The 18,268-nt window shown below is 61.9% G+C and overlaps 1 protein-coding gene across 1 annotated transcript in view; it reads right to left on the bottom strand.

The window, feature by feature from the left end:
- MYRF (myelin regulatory factor) overlaps positions 1–18,268 on the bottom strand; it is an 84,152-nt gene that overhangs the window by 45,141 nt on the left and 20,743 nt on the right. The window contains 2 exon segments of the mRNA XM_054171968.1: positions 1,520–1,846; positions 3,010–3,097. Coding sequence (XP_054027943.1) covers positions 1,520–1,846; positions 3,010–3,097 — 415 coding nt within the window.

Below are 18,268 nucleotides of genomic sequence, written 5' to 3'. Positions count from 1 at the left end.
TTCAGGTAGTTGTAGAGGGCAATGAGGTCGCCTCTGATCCTTCTCTTCTCCAGGCTAAGCAACCCCGCTTGGTTTGCAAGCGGATGTGGCAGCGCTTGGCCGCGCACCATCCCCCCTGCCCTGCCCCCTCACCTTCCACACCCACGGGGGAGGGGGGAAGGAACCGCTGGAGCTCAGCCAGCCCCAGCCCCCTGCCCCAGCAGGGCACCCCCAGCAGCTTGCCCAGCAGCACAGTGCCCAGGGGGGGTTGCAAGCTCTCCACACAAGGACACTCCACAACCTCTCTGGGCAGCCTGCTCCAGGCCTCCAGCACCCTCCCCCCAAACAACTTTCTCCTCAGCTTCAGAGGCAACCTCCTGCCTGCCACTTTGTGCCCTCTGCCCCTTGGCCTGGCCCTGGGCACCACTCAGCAGAGTCTGGCCCCAGCCTCTTGCCCCCCACAGCTCCTTTAGCTCTTGCTGAGCATTGCTCAGCTGCCCTCTGGGGCTGCTCTTCTGCAGGCTCCACAGCCCCAGGGCTCTCAGCCTTTGCTGCTCACAGAGCTGCTCCAGGCCCCTCAGCACCTCCAGAGCCTGCCCTGGCCTCTTTCCAGCAGTCCCCAGGCTCTCTTGAGCTGGGGAGCCCAGAGCTGGACTCGGGACTCCAGCTGTGGGCTATGAGTGGGGCAGAGCAGCATGGAGCAGGGAGGTGCATGAGGAGGAGACCTGACACGTTCCTCCCTTTGGCTCTACCAGGCAGCAAAGCTTTAGGTGTGCCACCTCTCAGCCTGCCTTTCCAATGTGCTCTTTCATGACCTCAGCTCCCTCTGGTCCAGCAGCTGCCATGTTGCTGTGCTCCTCCAGCCTGCCAGGGTCCTTCCCTTCTTGTCTTGCTGCAGACAAGGCCATTCCAGAGAGCAGGAAGCATGCCTTTTCTTCTCCAGGACTAACTGTCCAGCTGAGTCCATCAGCAGCACCACAAGCTCATCATCCTCTTCTTCTTCACCAGCTCTGCACTCAGACCCCATGGCAAGGGAGTACCAACCCAGCTCAGATGTCAGCTTTCTCTTCCCTTGAGCGGAGCATCTACAACCTCAGGCCAAGACCAAGCAGACCTCTGCCCAGTTTCAGTTCACCCTTTCCTCTGGGATAAGTCATGGGAACAGCCTGGAGGCTGCCTTTGGTCTTGTCCTCCTTTCCTCTCCCATCACACACCCGGGAGAGGGGCAGCAGCAGCCCCCTCTGCTCACCCAGCGCCGACAGCTCTCTACCATCACCTGCAGAGGCAGGGGGGGAGGTCACTGCTCCTCTCTAACTCGATCTACCACCCAACCTTCCAGAGGCTCATTCCTCCTCCTCCTCCTCCAGGGCCTGCCCTTGTGAACAAAAGTCATCTGAAGCAAAGACCTCCTCCTCCTCCGGGCTGGCTCTGCCAGCCGCTGAGCTGCAACCACCCTCCAAGCCTGGAGCGGCGCCTGTGCCGCCCCCTGCCCTTGTCCTGCCGCCCCCTGCCCTCGTCCTGCCGCCCCAGCCCCACTTACCCGGGTGCATAGGAGGCCTTAGGCTCTGATTTGATTGGAGGGACCACGCTGCTCAGGCAGTGGCCCCCGAGGTAGCCCTTGGGCACCACCAGGCCATTGTTGTTGTTGCAGTTGAGGTGAGCGCCGTAGCCGGGTCCGCAGGAGCCGGCCAGCAGAGGAGCCTGGCGGGCCGGGAGCTGGCTGCCAGGGGGAGCAAGGTGCAGGGGGCCAGCGGAGGTGGGGGTGGTCACACCGGTGAGGGAGCTGGCAGGAGGCACGCTGCCGCTGGCGGAGCTGGAGGGCTGGGGCTGCGCGTAGCTGGCGGGAGCGGGGATGTCGGGGAAGCAGCTGGGAGAGAGAAGGGGACAAGCTCAGCGGAGGGGGGGGGGGCTCGGCCAGGTGGGACCTCCTTGCCCACCCCAGCCCCCTGCCCTCCCCTCCCCAAGCCCTGCAGGCAGCAGGTGGGACAGAGGCCCCCAGGTGCTGTGGGGCACCCGGGAAGCCAGCGGCGCGTGCGGCGGAGTGGTGGCAGCGGCAGGGGCGTCCAGGGGGGCACGGCTGGGCACGGCTGGGCACGGGCCTTGGTGGGGCAAAATCCAACCAGGGAGCTGGAAAAGGGCCAGGGAGGGCTCAGGGCAGCAGCCTCAGAGGTTGTGAAGGCAGCAGGAGACAGCAAGAGCTGAGGCTGAGGGGAGACCTTCTGGCTCTCTCCCCAGCTCCCTGCAAGGAGGTTGGAGCCAGCTGGGGCTTGGTCTCTCCTGCCGAGGAGCAAGTGGCAGGACAAGAGGCAAGGGCCTCAGGCTGCACCAAGAGAGGGTTAGTCTGCACATGAGGAGAAGTGTCCTCACCCAGAAGGGTTGTCAAGGCCTGGCCCAGGCTGCCCAGGGCAGTGGTGGAGTCTCCATCCCTGGAGGGGTTTCCAAGCCCTGGAGCTGTGGTGCTGAGGGCCATGGCTTGGTGGTGCCCTGGCAGTGCTGGGAGAAGCCTTGGACTCCATGACCTTCAAGGGCTCTTCCAACCAAACCCATCTGATGACTCTGCCTGCTCACTGTGCTCCATCCTCCAGACTGGCACAGGGACACTCTGTCACATCACCCCTGAAGACCTTGCCCCAACCCTGCGGCCCTGACGACCCTTTCCTGCTCCCCAAGTCTGCTGCCCCTCTCTTTGCCAGCCACAGGGAGACCTTTCCTTTCCCTTTCCCACACTTGTGCTGACAATGAGCTCCTACTGCTTGCTCCTTCCACTGCTCAAACGAAGGAAAACTCTTTTGTGGTGCCCTCAGGAAGGTGGAGGGGGGAATAAATAGAGAGAAGGGAGAGAAGAGACTCAATCTCAGAGGAGATTCAAAAGTGAGAAGCCAAGAAGAGACCAAGGGAAGAAGGGGAAAGGAGTGCAGGACTTTAGGAGGGACAGGCACACAGCCAGGAGGAACTGCAGGGCTGGAGGTTGCTCCACACCTCCCACAGAGGACCCCAGTGGCCCTGCTGTGGGGCAAGGGAAGCACTTACATATCTGGTGAGTCCTCCTTGCTGATGTACTCCTCCAGGATGCTGGTGTCGATGTTGGATGGCTCCAGGGCTCCGTTGATGTCATGGCCTGGGAGGGGACAGGGGGTGGAGAGCATGAGCCACCAGGAGGATGTAAAAGGGCCTTGCCCTGCAGGTCACAAACACCTGGGGGGAGGTCAGGACATGTGGCAGAGGTGACATCATGGGCTCCCACCCTGAGCTAAGCAAGGCACAGGGCTCCACAGAGCACGGGAGCCAGGTCTTGCCCAGCCACCACCAGCAGCAGCTGGGTGCTGATGTGGCCTCCAAGAGCTTTGTCAGCAACCACAGCATCAACCAGGCTGGAAAATAGCTCAGAGATCAGCAAGTCCAAGCTGTCACCCAACACCTCCTGGCAGCTAACCCATGGCTCCAAGGGCCACAGCCAGTCCTTGTCTGAGCACCTCCAGGGATGGGGACTCCACCACCTCCCTGGGCAGCACATCCCCATGGCCAATCTCTCTGGCTGGGAGGAACTTTGTCCTCACCTCCAGCCTAAACCTCCCCTGGCACAGCTTGAGACTGTGGCCTCTTGTTCTGGTGCTGCCTGCCTGGGAGAAGAGACCAACCCCCACCTGGCTCCAACCTCCCTTCAGGGAGTTGGAGAGAGCAATGAGGTCTCCCCTGAGCCTCCTCTTCTCCAGGCTAAGCAACCCCAGCTCCCTCAGCCTCTCCTCCCAGGGCTGTGCCCCAGACCCCTCCCCAGCCCCATTGCCCTTCTCTGGACACCTTCAAGTCTCTCAATGTCCTTCTGAAACTGAGTGGCCCAGACCTGGACACAGGACTCCAGGTGTGGCCTAACCAGTGCTGCAGGAGGTGCTTGGCTTGGCCAGAGCTGTTGGAGGGCCAATCCCTCTGGAGACAGGGCTGTAGGCAGGGGCTCAGGGGTGCCCTGGGAAGGATGGTTCCTGTCTCTTTGGCTCCTTGCCTCCCCCCTGCAGGACGTGCTGGAATTTCTCCACTGCTGCACAGCAGCTCTGGGTCAGCTCTTGAGCACACAGGAGCCCTTCTCCTTCTCCTTCCCCCTCTTCTCTCCTGCCCCTCCCCTCCTCCTTCTCTTCCTCCACTTATTTCTCCTTTTCCTCCTTCTTGTCTCCTTCTCCACCTCTTCTCCTTCTCCTCCCCTCCTTCTCCTACCCCCTCTACTCCTTCTCATCTCCTTCTCTTCCACCTCCTCTCCTTCTCCTTTTTCTCCTTCCCCTTCTCTTTTCCTCCATTCCTTTCCCTTCTCCTTCTTCTCCTTCCCTCCTTCTCCTTCTCTTCCATCTCCTCCCCTTCTCCTTTTTCTCCTTCCCCTTCTCTTCTCCTCCTCTCCTTTTCCTTCTCTTCTTCTTCTCTTCCACCTCCTCTCCTCCTTTTTCTCCTTCTCCCCTTCCTTCCCCTTCCCCTTCTCCCCTTCCTTCCCTTTCCCCTCCTCCACTTCCTTCCCCTTCCCCTTCTCCTCTCCCTTTCCCTTTCCCCTTCTCCTCTCCCTTTCCCTTTCCCCTTCTCCTCTCCCTTTCCCTTTCCCCTTCTCCTCTCCCTTTCCCTTTCCCCTTCTCCTCTCCCTTTCCCTTTCCCCTTCTCCTCTCCCTTTACCCTTCCCCTTCCCCTTCTCCTCTCCTCCTTTCCCCTTCCCCTTCTCCTCTCCTCCTTTCCCCTTCCCCTTCTCCTCTCCTCCTTTCCCCTTCCCCTTCTCCTCTCCCCCTTTCCCTTTCCCCTTCTCCTCTCCCTTTCCCTTTCCCCTTCTCCTCTCCCTTTCCCTTTCCCCTTCTCCTCTCCCTTTACCCTTCCCCTTCCCCTTCTCCTCTCCTCCTTTCCCCTTCCCCTTCTCCTCTCCTCCTTTCCCCTTCCCCTTCTCCTCTCCTCCTTTCCCCTTCCCCTTCTCCTCTCCCCCTTTCCCCTTCCCCTTCTCCTCTCCCTTTCCCTTTCCCCTTCCCCTTCTCCTCTCCCCCTTTCCCCTTCCCCTTCTCCTCTCCCCCTTTCCCCTTCCCCTTCTCCTCTCCCTTTCCCTTTCCCCTTCCCCTTCTCCTCTCCCCCTTTCCCTTTCCCCTTCCCCTCTCCCCCTTTCCCCTTCCCCTCCTCCTCTCCCCCTTTCCCCTTCCCCTCCTCCTCTCCCTTTCCCCCCTCTCCTCCGTGGGCAAGCAATGGACTTTCCCTCTCCTCTCTCCCGCAGAACTCCTCCTCCGGCTCCTGCTCCGGGGAAGCAGGGCTGGGTCTGTTGACAAAGTGCTTTCTTTATCTGTCTCTCAGAAGTGGGAGACTGCAGCCCTCTGGGGTCGCTGCCAACCCAACCCTGGGTGCCAAAGACACTGCCAAGAGCGTGGAAGAGAAGGTCCAGCTCCCCCCTTCCCCCTCCCCAGCTCCCCGAGCCCGGGGAGCAGCCACAGCCCTGCCTGGAAGCCCTCCTTGGCTCCCCCTCGCAGCACCAGGGCTAGGAGGAGAGCCTGACCTGCCCCTGCCATGCCTCCCCCCCAGCCCAGCCCATGCCTAGGGGAAGAGGTCAGCTGCTGAGCCGGGAGCCCCAGGATGGGAGGCTTGGGGCCACCCCCGGCCAAGCCAGGTCTCCCCTCTGCAAATCCCTTCCCTACCCAGCCCAGCAGATTGGCAGAACACAAATCCAGGCAGGAATTCTGCCAAGAGGACAGAGTGGGGGGAGGGGAGGGGTGGGGGGAGGGAGCTCTCCCTCGGTAACCCTGCCTGCAGGGATAAACCCCCTCCCCCCTCCCCTCCATCCCCCCCAGCCTGGGGGGGTGTTGGTATGGAGAGACCTAAGGCTCTGTGCACCATCAGCCTCCATGGTGGAAGCTTGGTGGGGAGGAGGTGGAGAGCTTCTCCCACACAAACTCTTCCCAGAGTCTTTGGTCACAGCCACCCCAGGCAGTGCTACAGGCTGGGGGCAGAGTGGCTGAGAGCAGCCAGGCAGAGAGGGACCTGGGGGTAGTGGTGGACAGCAGCTGAACAGGAGCCTGCAGTGTGCCCAGGGGGCCAAGAAGGCCAAGGGCATCCTGGCCTGCAGCAGGAACAGTGTGGCCAGCAGAGGCAGGGAGGTCATTGTGCCCTGTGCTCAGCACTGCTTAGGCCACACCTGGAGTCCTGTGGCCAGTTCTGGGCTCCTCAGTTGAGGAAAGATGTTGAGATGCTGGAAGGTGTCCAGAGAAGGGCAACAAAGCTGGGGAGGGGTCTGGAGCACAGCCCTGGGAGGAGAGGCTGAGGGAGCTGGGGTTGCTTAGCCTGGAGAAGAGGAGGCTCAGGGGAGACCTTCTTGCTCTCTGCAACTCCCTGAAGGGAGGCTGGAGCCAGGTGGGGGTTGGTCTCTTCTCCCAGGCAGGCAACCAGCACCAGAACAAGAGGACACAGTCTCAAGCTGTGCCAGGGGAGGTTTAGGCTGGAGGTGAGGAGAAAGCTCTTTCCAGCCAGAGAGATTGGCCATGGGAATGTGCTGCCCAGGGAGGTGGTGGAGTCCCCATCCCTGGAGGTGCTCAGACAAGGACTGGCTGTGGCCCTTGGAGCCATGGGTTAGCTGCCAGGAGGTGTTGGGTGACAGCTTGGACTTGATGACCTCTGTGGTCTTTTCCAACCTTATTGATTCTATGCTCCAGACCCCTCCCCAGCCTTGTGCTCCAGACCCCTCCCCAGCTTTGTTGCCCTTCTCTGGACACCTTCCAGCATCTCAACATCTTTCCTCAACTGAGGAGCCCAGAACTGGACACAGGACTCCAGGTGTGGCCCAACCAGAGCTGAGCACAGGGCACAATGAGCTCCCTGCTCCTGCTGGCCACACTGCTCCTGATGCAGCCCAGGATGTCCTTGGCCTTCCTGGCCCCCTGGGCACACTGCTGGCTCAGATTCCTCAGCTTTGGCCACAGCCTTGCTGCCAGGGCTGAGCTGTCCCCCACTTTCTGCTGCTGCCTTGCTCTTGGCCAAAGGGACCAAGCCCCAGACCACACCATGCCTGGCAAACCTCAACCAGAAGAGCTCTCAGCACCCTCCTCTGCAGCCCCCACTCCCAGGCTGCTGCCCCAGCTTCACAGAAGCCAAAAGAGGCTCTGGCCCCAATTTGATGCCTTTCCACCAGCCTCTCCCAAGTACAGCCTGACCCCAAGGGGAGGCTTCCCTCACGCCTTCAGGAGCTTCTCCACAGAGAAGAGCTGCTCAGGACCCAGCCAGAAAGGCCAGGAGGCCATAGGATCAGGGAGCTGGTTGGGTTGGAAGAGACCTCCAGGGTCATGGAGCCCAACCTTCAACCCAGCCCTGCCAGGGCACCACCAAGCCATGGTCCTCAGCACCACAGCTCCAGGGCTTGGAAACCCCTCCAGGCCTGGGGACTCCACCACTGCCCTGGGCAGCCTGAGAACCCTTTGGGAGAAGAAATTGTTCCTCATGCCCAACCTCAATCTCTCCCTGGGGCCACTTGAGGCCATTTCCTCTTGCCCTGGCCCCTGTTCCTTGGGTGCTCAGCAGGCAGTGGTGTGCTGAGCTCTCCTCTTTCTGGGCTGTCTCAGCTGTGACCTTCAGGAGCCCTCAGCAGAAGGGGGAGATAAGCAGCACCATGATGTGGGAGGTGAGAGGAGATAAGGGCTGTGGTGGGGGTCTGGTTGTGCAGGCACCACGGCCAGGGGCAGCCCCCCAGCCATGGAGGACTTCCCTCTGCCTGGGGCTGGAGACACTTGCCCCAGGCAGGGTGAAATGGGGACAGCAGGGCAGACCTGCACAGGGCATGGCCCACCAGCCAGGGCTCCCACAGGGGGTGTCCCACCACCCACAGGGGGTGTCCCACCACCCAGGGCTTCCCCACAGGCTGGGCTCTTCCCAGCAGGCAGCTCAGGTGCTGACTGCAAAGCTTCTCCCTCGAGTCACAAGCTCCCAGTGGCACTACCAGTGCTCCCTCCCCCCCAGCTCCCAAGTGGGGATTAGGAGGAAGAAACAGCCACCCAGGAGAGGCTTTGGGAAGATCAAGTCCCACACAGGGCAGGCTTCCACATCTCCTCATCCCAGCAAAGGAGAGGAGGAGCCCAGAGAAGCTCTGAGCTCCTTCCTGCCGCCAGCCTTCGCTCTCCCACCGTGGGCCAGCAGCAGCAGTGCCCATGGAGCCCCTCCTGCCTCTGCCCCTCCAGGCCTGGGACCTCTCTTGTCACCCATGGGCCCTCTCTTGTCACCCATGGGCCCTCTCTTGTCACCCATGACCACCTTGCTGTCCCCAAAGCTCAGCAGGATGCAGTCTGCCTTCGAGCCTGGAGCAGCCCAAAGAGCACCACCCTGCAAAGCAGCTTCTGGGTGCCCTCCACACACACCCAGCATCTCAGCTGGGCACCAGGACCAGGTCACTCAGCCAGACCTGACACACTGCCAGCCATGGACCCTCCTCAGGGCCAAGCCTTCCAGGACAACTTCCTCTTTCCCAACTCCTTCAGTTGTTGCTGCTGCAAAGAAGGTCCCAACCCTGCCTGCTCCCTAAGCCCTCTCCTCCTCATGGCCCCTGCACTGCCACCCAGCTCTCACACCACCTCCCAGCTCCATCTGCTCCCCTTGGACCCTCCTCAGGAGCAAATCCTTCCAGGACAACCTTCTCTTTCCCAACTCCTTCAGTTGTTGCTGCTGCAAAGAAGGTCCCAACCCTGCCTGCTCCCTAAGCCCTGTCCTCCTCTTGGCCCCTGCATTGCCACCCAGCTCTCACACCACATCCCAGCTCCCTCTGCTCCCCTTGGACACTCCTTGGAGCAAATCCTTCCAGGACAACCTTCTCTTTCCTAACTCCTTCAGTTGTTGCTGCAGCAAAGAAGGTCCCAAACCTGCCTGCTTAATCCCTAAGCCCTCTCCTCCTCATGGTCCTTACATTGCCACCCAGCTCTCACACCACATCCCAGCTCCCTCTGCTCCCCTTGGACACTCCCTGGGGCAAACCCTTCTCTTTCCCAACTCCTTCAGCCACTGCTGCAGCAAAGAAGGTCCCAACCCTGCCTGCTCCTTAAGTGCTCTCCTCCTCTTGGCCCCTGCACTGCTGCCCAGCTCTCACACCACCTCCCAGCTCCCTCTGCTCCCCTTGGACCCTCCTCAGGAGCAAATCCTTCCAGGACAACCTTCTCTTTCCCAACTCCTTCAATCATTGCTGCTGCAAAGAAGGTCCCAACCCTGCCTGCTCCCTAAGCCCTGTCCTCCTCTTGGCCCCTGCACTGCCACCCAGCTCTCACACCACATCCCAGCTCCCACACCACATCCCAGCTCCCTCTGCTCCCCTTTCTAACCCTTCCCAAGAGGACTGGGGGGGCTCCCTGCCCCCCAGCAGTGCCCTTTGGCTGGAGGAGCAGCCCTGGAGCAGGCAGCAGGCTGCTGGGGGAGCGCAGGCACTACGTGTGGGAATGTCAGGAATCCCAATGTTTGGACTGCTTTGCTCTGCCTTCCCCAAGCCTCCAAACACCCCCAGAGGTGCTTCCCACCCCGGCCTCCCCCTCCTCTGCCAGCCTGGAGCTGCCAGCTGGGCCTTCCTGGGGACATCTCAGCTCCCTGGGCACTTCTGGGGGCTTGTTGAGGTGCTCCCCCCACTCCTGGGGTGGCTCTCCAAGGGTTAATGGTGCCCAGCAGCCCCCCCAGCAGTCATCATATTTACAGGTCTGGGAGATTAGACCCAGAATCTCCCTCCAGTGATAGGCTGAGAAGCTGATGGCATTTCTATTTATAACAGGCCCTCCCCCCCCCCAGCTCTCCTTGCTCTGTTGCTTGTCTCCTAATCACCCCTGAGCCTGCCTGGGTCACCTGGGGGGGGGGGGAGGAAAGGAGAGGGCTGAACAACTTCATCCTGGGCTCTGCTAACAACAACCAGATGTGCAAAGCTGGGGATGACAACGAGGTCAGCTGGGTTGGGGGGGGGAAGGAGGAGGGAGGCTGGGAACCATCAGCAAAAGGGGAGGAGGACCCCAGCCAGGAGGAGGAGGAGGAGAAGGAGAAGAGGCTCCCAGAGGAGGAGAAGCTCCCAGAGGGGGAGAAGAGGCTCCCAGAGGAGGGGGAAGAGGCTCCAAGAGGAAGGGAGAAGAGGCTCCCAGAGGAGGGAGAAGAGTCTCCCAGAGAGGGAGAAGAGGCTCCCAGAGGAGGGGGAAGAGGCTCCAAGAGGAAGGGAGAAGAGGCTCCCAGAGGAGGGAGAAGAGTCTCCCAGAGAGGGAGAAGAGGCTCCCAGAGGAGGGGGAAGAGTCTCCCAGAGAGGGAGAAGAGGCTCCCAGAGGAGGGGGAAGAGGCTCCCAGAGGAGGGAGAAGAGGCTCCCAGAGGAAGGGAGAAGAGGCTCCCAGAGGAAGGGAGAAGAGGCTCCCAGAGGAGGGGGAAGAGGCTCCCAGAGGAAGGGAGAAGAGGCTCCCAGAGGAAGGGAGAAGAGGCTCCCAGAGGAAGGGAGAAGAGGCTCCCAGAGGAAGGGAGAAGAGGCTCCCAGAGGAGGGGGAAGAGGCTCCCAGAGAAGGGGGAAGAGGCTGCCAGAGAAGGGGGAAGAGGCTGCCAGAGGAGGGGGAAGAGGCTGCCAGAGGAGGGGGAAGAGGCTCCCAGAGGAGGGAGAAGAGGCTCCCAGAGGAGGGAGAAGAGGCTCCCAGAGGAAGAGAAGAGGCTCCCAGAGAGGTAGAAGAGGCTCCCAGAGGAAGCTTCAGCCCTGCTTGGCTCCCCAAACACTTACAAGTGCTGGCCTCCCCCAGCTGCCTCTCCCAAACCCTTGCCTGAAGCCTGGCAGATGCCCCTGCTGCCCACCTCAGATGGGACAGGGAGTGTTCCAGCAGCAGCCAGGCCTCCTTGCTGGCCTGCCTGGGCTGGGGCACAAGCCCCTGTGGCCTCAGGGCTTGGAAGGAACACTGCTGCACTGCCTGCAAGGGGAGCAGCAGTGCTGGGCAGTGCCAGCTGTGGGGCACAGCCAGGAGGTGGAGCAGGGGATGGTGGCCCCAGCCCCTCTACTTTGAGGTCCTTGAGCTACAGAGTGCAAGCCTTCACCTGAAGCCTGGTGCAGAGGGCAGCTGGTGATGGTCACTCAGGGCACAGAGCTGTCAGACACCCCAGGCTGGGGAGAAGAGGCTGGTGGAGCTCTGGAGCATGCTGGAGAGCACAGAGCCTCTGGGGGATGGCCCTGCAGCTGCTCACTGTGAGCAGCAGAGCACTTCCAGTGACCTCAGCTTGGTGGCAATGGGGTGGGATAGGGTAGGGTAGGGTAGGATAGGATAGGATAGGGTAGGGGTAGGGTAGGGTAGGGTAGGGTAGGGTAGGGGTAGGGTAGGGTAGGGTAGGGTAGGATAGGATAGGATAGGATAGGATAGGATAGGATAGGATAGGATAGGATAGGATAGAATAGGATAGGATAGGATAGGATAGGATAGGATTAACCAGGTTGGAAAAGACCTCTGAGATCACCAAGCCCAACCTGTCACCCAACACCATCTGATCAACTCAACCATGGCACCAAGTGCCTCAGCCAGGCTCTTTCTAAACACCTCCAGGGATGGGGACTCCACCACCTCCCTGGGCAGCACATCCCAAGGGCAAATCTCCCTTTCTCTGTTGAATTTCTTCCTAACATCCAGCCTGAACCTCCCCTGGCACATCTTGAGACTGTGTTCTGGGGCTGGGTGCCTGGGAGAAGAGCCCAACCCCCACCTGGCTGCAACCTCCCTTCAGGGAGTTGCAGAGAGCAAGAAGGTCTCCCCTGAGCCTCCTCTTCTGCAGGCTAAGCAACCCCAGCTCCCTCAGCCTCTCCTCCCAGGGCTGTGCTCCAGACCCCTCCCCAGCTTGGTTGCCCTTCTCTGGACCCCTTCCAGCAGCTCAACATCTTCCCTGCACCGAGGGGCCCAGAGCTGGGCACACCAAGGCCAGCAGGGCAGGCTGGGGGAAACCGAGGCAGGCTGCTGACAAAGCAACTGCTCCCCACAGCATCAGCAACAGCCAAAGAGGCCCAGGAGGCCACCAGGAGCTGCTGCTCCCACCTGGCAAGGTGCAGCATTGCCTTCCTCCCCCCAGCACTGGAGGAGGTGCTGAGCCCCGGTGAGGAGGGGGAGGCAGAGACAGCCAGGCTCAGCTCATGCTGCTGGGCAGGGAGAGGGGGCAGGCAGCAGCTGGGGGGATGCAGAGCCCCAGCCCGGCCGGCAGCACCTTGCCCTGGCCCTGCTGCAGGGGTTGTGCGATCAGCAGGCTCGGGGCTGCCGCATCGGCACATTCCCAGGGCCCCGGCGCTGCTCCGGTCCCGGCGCTGCTCCGGTCCCGGCTCTGCCCAGGTCCCGGCGCTGCTCCCCCGGCATGGCTCTGCCCCGGCCCCGGCGCTGCTCCGGTCCCGGCGCTGCTCCGGTCCCGGCGCTCCCCCGGCCCCGGCTCTGCCCAGGTCCCGGCGCTGCTCCCCCGGCATGGCTTTGCCCCGGCCCCGGCGCTGCTCCGGTCCCGGCGCTGCCCAGGTCCCGGCGCTGCTCCCCCGGCATGGCTTTGCCCCGGCCCCGGCGCTGCCCAGGTCCCGGCGCTGCTCCCCCGGCATGGCTTTGCCCCGGCCCCGGCGCTGCCCAGGTCCCGGCGCTGCTCCCCCGGCCCCGGCGCTGCTCCCCCGGCCCCGGCGCTGCCCAGGTCCCGGTGCTGCTCCCCTGGCATGGCTCTGCCGCGGCCCCGGCGCTGCTCCCCCGGCCCCGGCGCTGCTCCCCCGGCCCCCGTCGATCCTCCTGGCCCGACCCCGTTGGCCGCTGCCAGCAGGAGGAATCCCTACCGGGGCTGCCTAACCAAACAGCACCCAAGCACACATCCCCCTCCTCCACGAGGTGCTGGAGCAACAGCAGCTTCAGAGCCACTTCCCTGGCAGCAGGAGGTTGGGGATGATGCCTGGAGAGCAGCCCGGGGGCTGTCCCCTCTCCTGTGCCTGTCCTAAGGGCAAGGAAGTTGTCCTAAGGGCAAGAACAGCACTGGGGAGGAGCAGCTGAGGGAGCTGAGGGGTGTTGAGCCTGGAGCAAAGGAGGCTGAGGAGAGACCTTCTGGCTCTCTGCAGCTCCCTGCAAGGAGGCTGAAGTGAGGGCTGGGCTCTTGTGCCCGAGGAGAAGCACCAGGGCAAGAGGGAATGGCCTTCAGCTGCCCCAGGGGAGGTTTAGGTTGGACATGAGGAACAATTTCATGTCAAAGCCTGGCCCCAGGCTGCCCAGGGGCAGTGGTGGAGTCTCCATCCCCAGGGGGTAGGATAGGGTAGGGTAGGATAGGGTAGGGTAGGGTAGGGTAGGGTAGGGTAGGGTAGGATAGGGTAGGGTAGGATAGGGTAGGGTAGGATAGGGTAGGATAGGATAGGATAGGATAGGATAGGATAGGATTAACCAGGATGGAAAAGACCTTTGAGATCACCCAGTCCAACCTATCACCCAGCACCATCTGATCAACTAAACCATGGCACCAAGTGCCCCATCCAGGCTCTCCCTGGAGCTGTGGTGCTGAGGGCCAGGGCTTGGTGGCCAGGGTGGTGCTGGGGAGCAGGTTGGAGCTGATGATCTCAGAGAGCTCGGGAGAGCCCTGCCCCGAGACCTGGGGCTGCCCAGCTGCCAGAAGGGCCGAGGGGATGAGCTGCCCGGGGCTCGGTGCTGGCTGGCTGGGCACATCCCCCCGGGGCGCCCCTGCCCACCCCCCAGCTGCCAGCCCAGCATTCCTGCCTGATGAGTGCTCTTTACGACCTGCCCGGAACGCTGACCAGGCCCTCCCAGGACAAGTGGCTCCTGCAATCCGAGTGCGACCCCCAGCCAGACCACTCCTCCACCCGCCTCCTCCAAAGTGCTTTCGGGACCACCCCAGAGCAAAGCTCCGGTTGGCCGAGGCTCTGAAAGCCCCCTGCCCCTCCTCTGCCTCTCCACACACCCCTCAGCCCGACCCTCCTGAGCTGCAGCTCGGGGTGAGACCCTCCTCACACCAAGCTCTCCAACTTCTACCTTCACACCCACCAGGAGACCCTGCTGGGGGCTGCCCGTGGGGGAAACTTCTGTGTGGTGGCCAGGCTGGACCTCAGGGGCATCCTCATCAGCTGAGGCTGGGGGAGCTACACTGGCTGGTTCCTCACTCCTGGACACTGCCTTGGCTTGGCTCAGCCAAGAGTGTGGCCAGCAGGAGCAGGGCAGGGATTGTCCCCCTGGGCTGGGCACTGCTGAGGTCACATCTCAAGGCTTGGGCTCGGTTTGGAGCCCCTCACTCCAAGATGGACATTGGGAGGCTGGGACTGGTGCAGAGCAGGGCAAGCAAGCAGGGGAAGGGGCTGGGGAAGGGGGCTGGGGAGGAGCAGCACCTTCCAGGGCATCCACAGCCTCCCTGGGCAGCCTGGGCCAGGCTCTCCCCACCCTCACTGGCAAGAAGTTCTTCCTACTCTCTGGTTTCAGTCTCCCCTCTACCAGCTTCAATGCACTCCTCCTCTCCTATCACAGAACCATGGAATGGTCAGGGTTGGAAGGGACCTCAAGGCTCAGCCAGCTCCAAGCCCCCTGCCATGGCCAGGGACACCTCACACCGCAGCAGGTTGCTCACAGCCACCTCCAGCCTGGCTGCAAACACCTCCAGGCAGGAGGCTTCCACCACCTCCCTGGGCAGCCTGTGCCAGGCTCTCACCACTTCTCTCCAGCTTCTGGTTCTTTGGATGTGCTCCAGTTCCAGCTGCACAGAAGGAGCCTGCCCAGAGCTCCCTGCACAGGAGCATAAAATCATGAAGGTTGGAAAAGATCTCTAAGATCATCAAGTCCAACCTCCTGCCCAAGATCTCCATCCTCCAAGGTGGTCCTACCCAAGGAGCTCCCCTGGAGCCTGGGGCTGTGCTTCTCACCCAACATCTCCATCCTCCAAGGAGCTCCCCTGGAGCCTGGGGCTGTGCTTCTCACCCATCTCCATCCTCCAAGGAGCTCCCCTGGAGCCTGGGGCTGTGTTTCTCACCCATCTCCATCCTCCAAGGAGCTCCCCTGGAGCCTGGGGCTGTTTCTCACCCATCTCCATCCTCCAAGGAGCTCCCCTGGAGCCTGGGACTGTGCTTCTCACCCATCTCCATCCTCCAAGGAGCTCCCCTGGAGCCTGGGGCTGTTTCTCACCCATCTCCATCCTCCAAGGAGCTCCCCTGGAACTGGCTGAGCCTTGAGGTCCCTTCCAGCCCTGACACTTCTGTGACTCTCCCCTCTTGCATCTCCCTTCCCCCTTCCAGGAGCCCCTCTTGGGTCTCCCCTCAGCCCTCCAGGAGCTGTCATCCCTCCTGCTCCACCCAACCCTCTCCTCCTTCCGGCTCCTCCACCCTTGCCCCAGCCTCTCCTCCGCCCTTGCCAGCTGTGAACCTTGGCATGGATGGAGCCATTGTCCTCGGGGGCAGGGGGTGGGGGGTGGGCCAGGAGGAGGAGGGGAAGGTGTGAGAGGGGACACAGAGGCTCATTTGTGCCTGTCCCCAGGGCCCTCAATGCCCTTCTTGTCCATTCATGCCCCAGGATGGCAGCCAGAGCAGCGCCCACACAAGCGGCACCATTTGGTGGGGTGCGAGGTGCCCGCCCTGGGGGGCCACATGGCCCTCTTTGTTTGGAGGCCCTCAGGGGCAGGAGGCAAGGCCTGCAGCTCCTCCTCTGCACTGGGGGGCTTGGGGGGCTGCCACAGGGCCACCACAGGACCAGGGGAGGTCACTTCAGTTGGCACCTCCTGAGCTCAGGGGCACAACAGGACCAGGGGAGGTCACTTCAGTTGGCACCTCCTGAGCTCAGGGGCAGCACAGGACCAGGGGAGGTCACTTCAGTTGGCACCTCCTGAGCTCAGGGACACAACAGGACCAGGGGAGGTCACTTCAGTTGGCACCTCCTGAGCTCAGGGGCACAACAGGACCAGGGGAGGTCACTTCAGTTGGCACCTCCTGAGCTCAGGGACACAACAGGACCAGGGGAGGTCACTTCAGTTGGCACCTCCTGAGCTCAGGGGCAGCACAGGACCAGGGGAGGTCACTTCAGTTGGCATCTCTCAAGCTCAGGGACACAACAGGACCGGGGGAGGTCACTTCAGCTGGCATCTCTCAAGCTCAGGGACACAACAGGACCAGAGGAGGTCACTTCAGCTGGCATCTCTCAAGCTCAGGGACACAACAGGACCAGAGGAGGTCACTTCAGCTGGCATCTCTCAAGCTCAGGGACACAACAGGACCGGGGGAGGTCACTTCAGTTGGCATCTCCTGAGCTCAGGGACACAACAGGACCAGAGGAGGTCACTTCAGTTGGCATCTCTCAAGCTCAGGGACACAACAGGACCGGGGGAGGTCACTTCAGTTGGCATCTCTCAAGCTCAGGGACACAACAGGACAGGAGAGGGTCACTTCAGTTGGCATCTCTCAAGCTCAGGGACACAACAGGACAGGAGAGGGTCACTTCAGCTGGCATCTCTCAAGCTCAGGGACACAACAGGACCAGAGGAGGTCACTTCAGCTGGCATCTCTCAAGCTCAGGGACACAACAGGACAGGAGAGGGTCACTTCAGCTGGCATCTCTCAAGCTCAGGGACACAACAGGACCAGAGGAGGTCACTTCAGCTGGCATCTCTCAAGCTCAGGGACACAACAGGACAGGAGAGGGTCACTTCAGCTGGCATCTCTCAAGCTCAGGGACACAACAGGACCAGAGGAGGTCACTTCAGCTGGCATCTCTCAAGCTCAGGGACACAACAGGACTAGAGGAGGTCACTTCAGCTGGCACCTCCCAAGCTGAGGAGGCACAACAGCACCAGTGAAGGCCACTTCAGCTGGTGTCTCCCAAGCTTTGGGCTGCCTGAAGCCAGCACTGTGCCCCTCACACCTCCATTGCCCAGCCTGGGAAGGAGCCAGGAGCTGGGCAGAGGCTTCGCAGCGCAGCTTGCAGATGGCTTCTGCTGAGGCTCCTCCACCCTGCTGGCCTCACCTGGCCTGAGCTGGGCAGATGGCTCAGCAGCATCCCCACTGCCCTGCTGCTGACAGGGAGGGAGCCCAGGGACACAGGGTCCCTGGGCACTGCCCTTGCTGCAGGGCCACCACCACTGCCAGGCTGCTGGCAAGCCTGGAGAGCCTGGAGCCCGCTGCCAACCCGGCCCTGAAGCTGCCCTCACCACTCCCATGGGGGCAGAAACTGGGAGCTGGAGCTGTGCTGGCCTCTCCTGGAAACCCCCAGCCCCAGCAGAAAGCACTCCTTGGGCAGAAGGATTAATAATCAAACAGCCAAGGGCCCAGCAGGCTGGGGGCAGCCAAGCATCCCCTGGAACACCACGTCCAGATCGGGCAGCTCTTTCCTCCTCCCTTCCCACTGGGAGCCAACAAAGTCTCTCCTGTCTGCCCTGGATGGGCTCCAGAGGAGGCTGAGGCTGAGAAAGCAGAGTTGTCTTATCTGGATGGGACCTCTGCCAGGGCCTGGGGAGGGCCATCCCTGCTTTTGTGCAACCACCCCTGGGTCTTTCACAAGCAGGAGGGGCAGGTCAGGAGGCTTTGCCTTCTCAGCCCCAGAGCTCTCAGCCCCCTCTGCTCTGCCCTGCTGAGGCCACAGCTGGGACAGTGCCACCTGGTTTGGGCTCCCCAGGTTCAGGAGGGACAGGGATGTGCTGGAGAGAGGCCAAGGGAGGGCTGTGAGGATGCTGAAGGGACTGCAGCACTGCCCTGTGAGGAGAGGCTGAGAGCCCTGGGGCTGCTCAGTCTGCAGAGGAGAAGGCTGAGAGGGATCTGATCAATGCCTATCAATAGCTGAGGGCTGGGGGTCAGGAGGGAGGGGACAGGCTCTGCTCAGCTGGGATAGGACAAGGGGCAATGGATGGAAACTCCAGCACAGGAGGCTCCACCTCAACAGGAGGAGGAACTTCTGCCCTGGGAGGGTCCCAGAGCCCTGGAGCAGGCTGCCCAGAGAGGCTGTGGAGTCTCCTGCTTTGGAGCCTTCCCAGCCCCATCTGGATGTGTTCCTGTGTGCCCTGTGCTGGCTTCTCTGCTCCTGCTCTGGCAGGGGGGTTGGACTTGATGATCTTTAAGGTCCCTTCCAACCCCTAAACTCCTGGGAGCCTCTGATCCCCTTTAAGCACTGAGAGGCCACCAGGAGCTGCCCCTGGAGCCTTCTCTTCTCCAGGCTGTTCAAGCCCTTAACACCATCTCACTCTGCATGGTCTATCTCCACACCCTTTCACCACCAGGCTGGAGAACCTTCTGCTCCCAGCAAGCTCCTTTCCCACAGGGTGCTGTCAGGACCCTCTCAGGCACCTTCCTGCTTTGCCTTCTCCTGAGCTGAGCTGAGCTCTGGAGGCACCAGATGAAGAACCATCTCA

Source organism: Dryobates pubescens, chromosome 22, assembly GCF_014839835.1.
Source record: "Dryobates pubescens isolate bDryPub1 chromosome 22, bDryPub1.pri, whole genome shotgun sequence".
Classification (NCBI taxonomy): domain Eukaryota; kingdom Metazoa; phylum Chordata; class Aves; order Piciformes; family Picidae; genus Dryobates; species Dryobates pubescens.
This window is presented reverse-complemented; position numbering and strand designations above follow the sequence as displayed.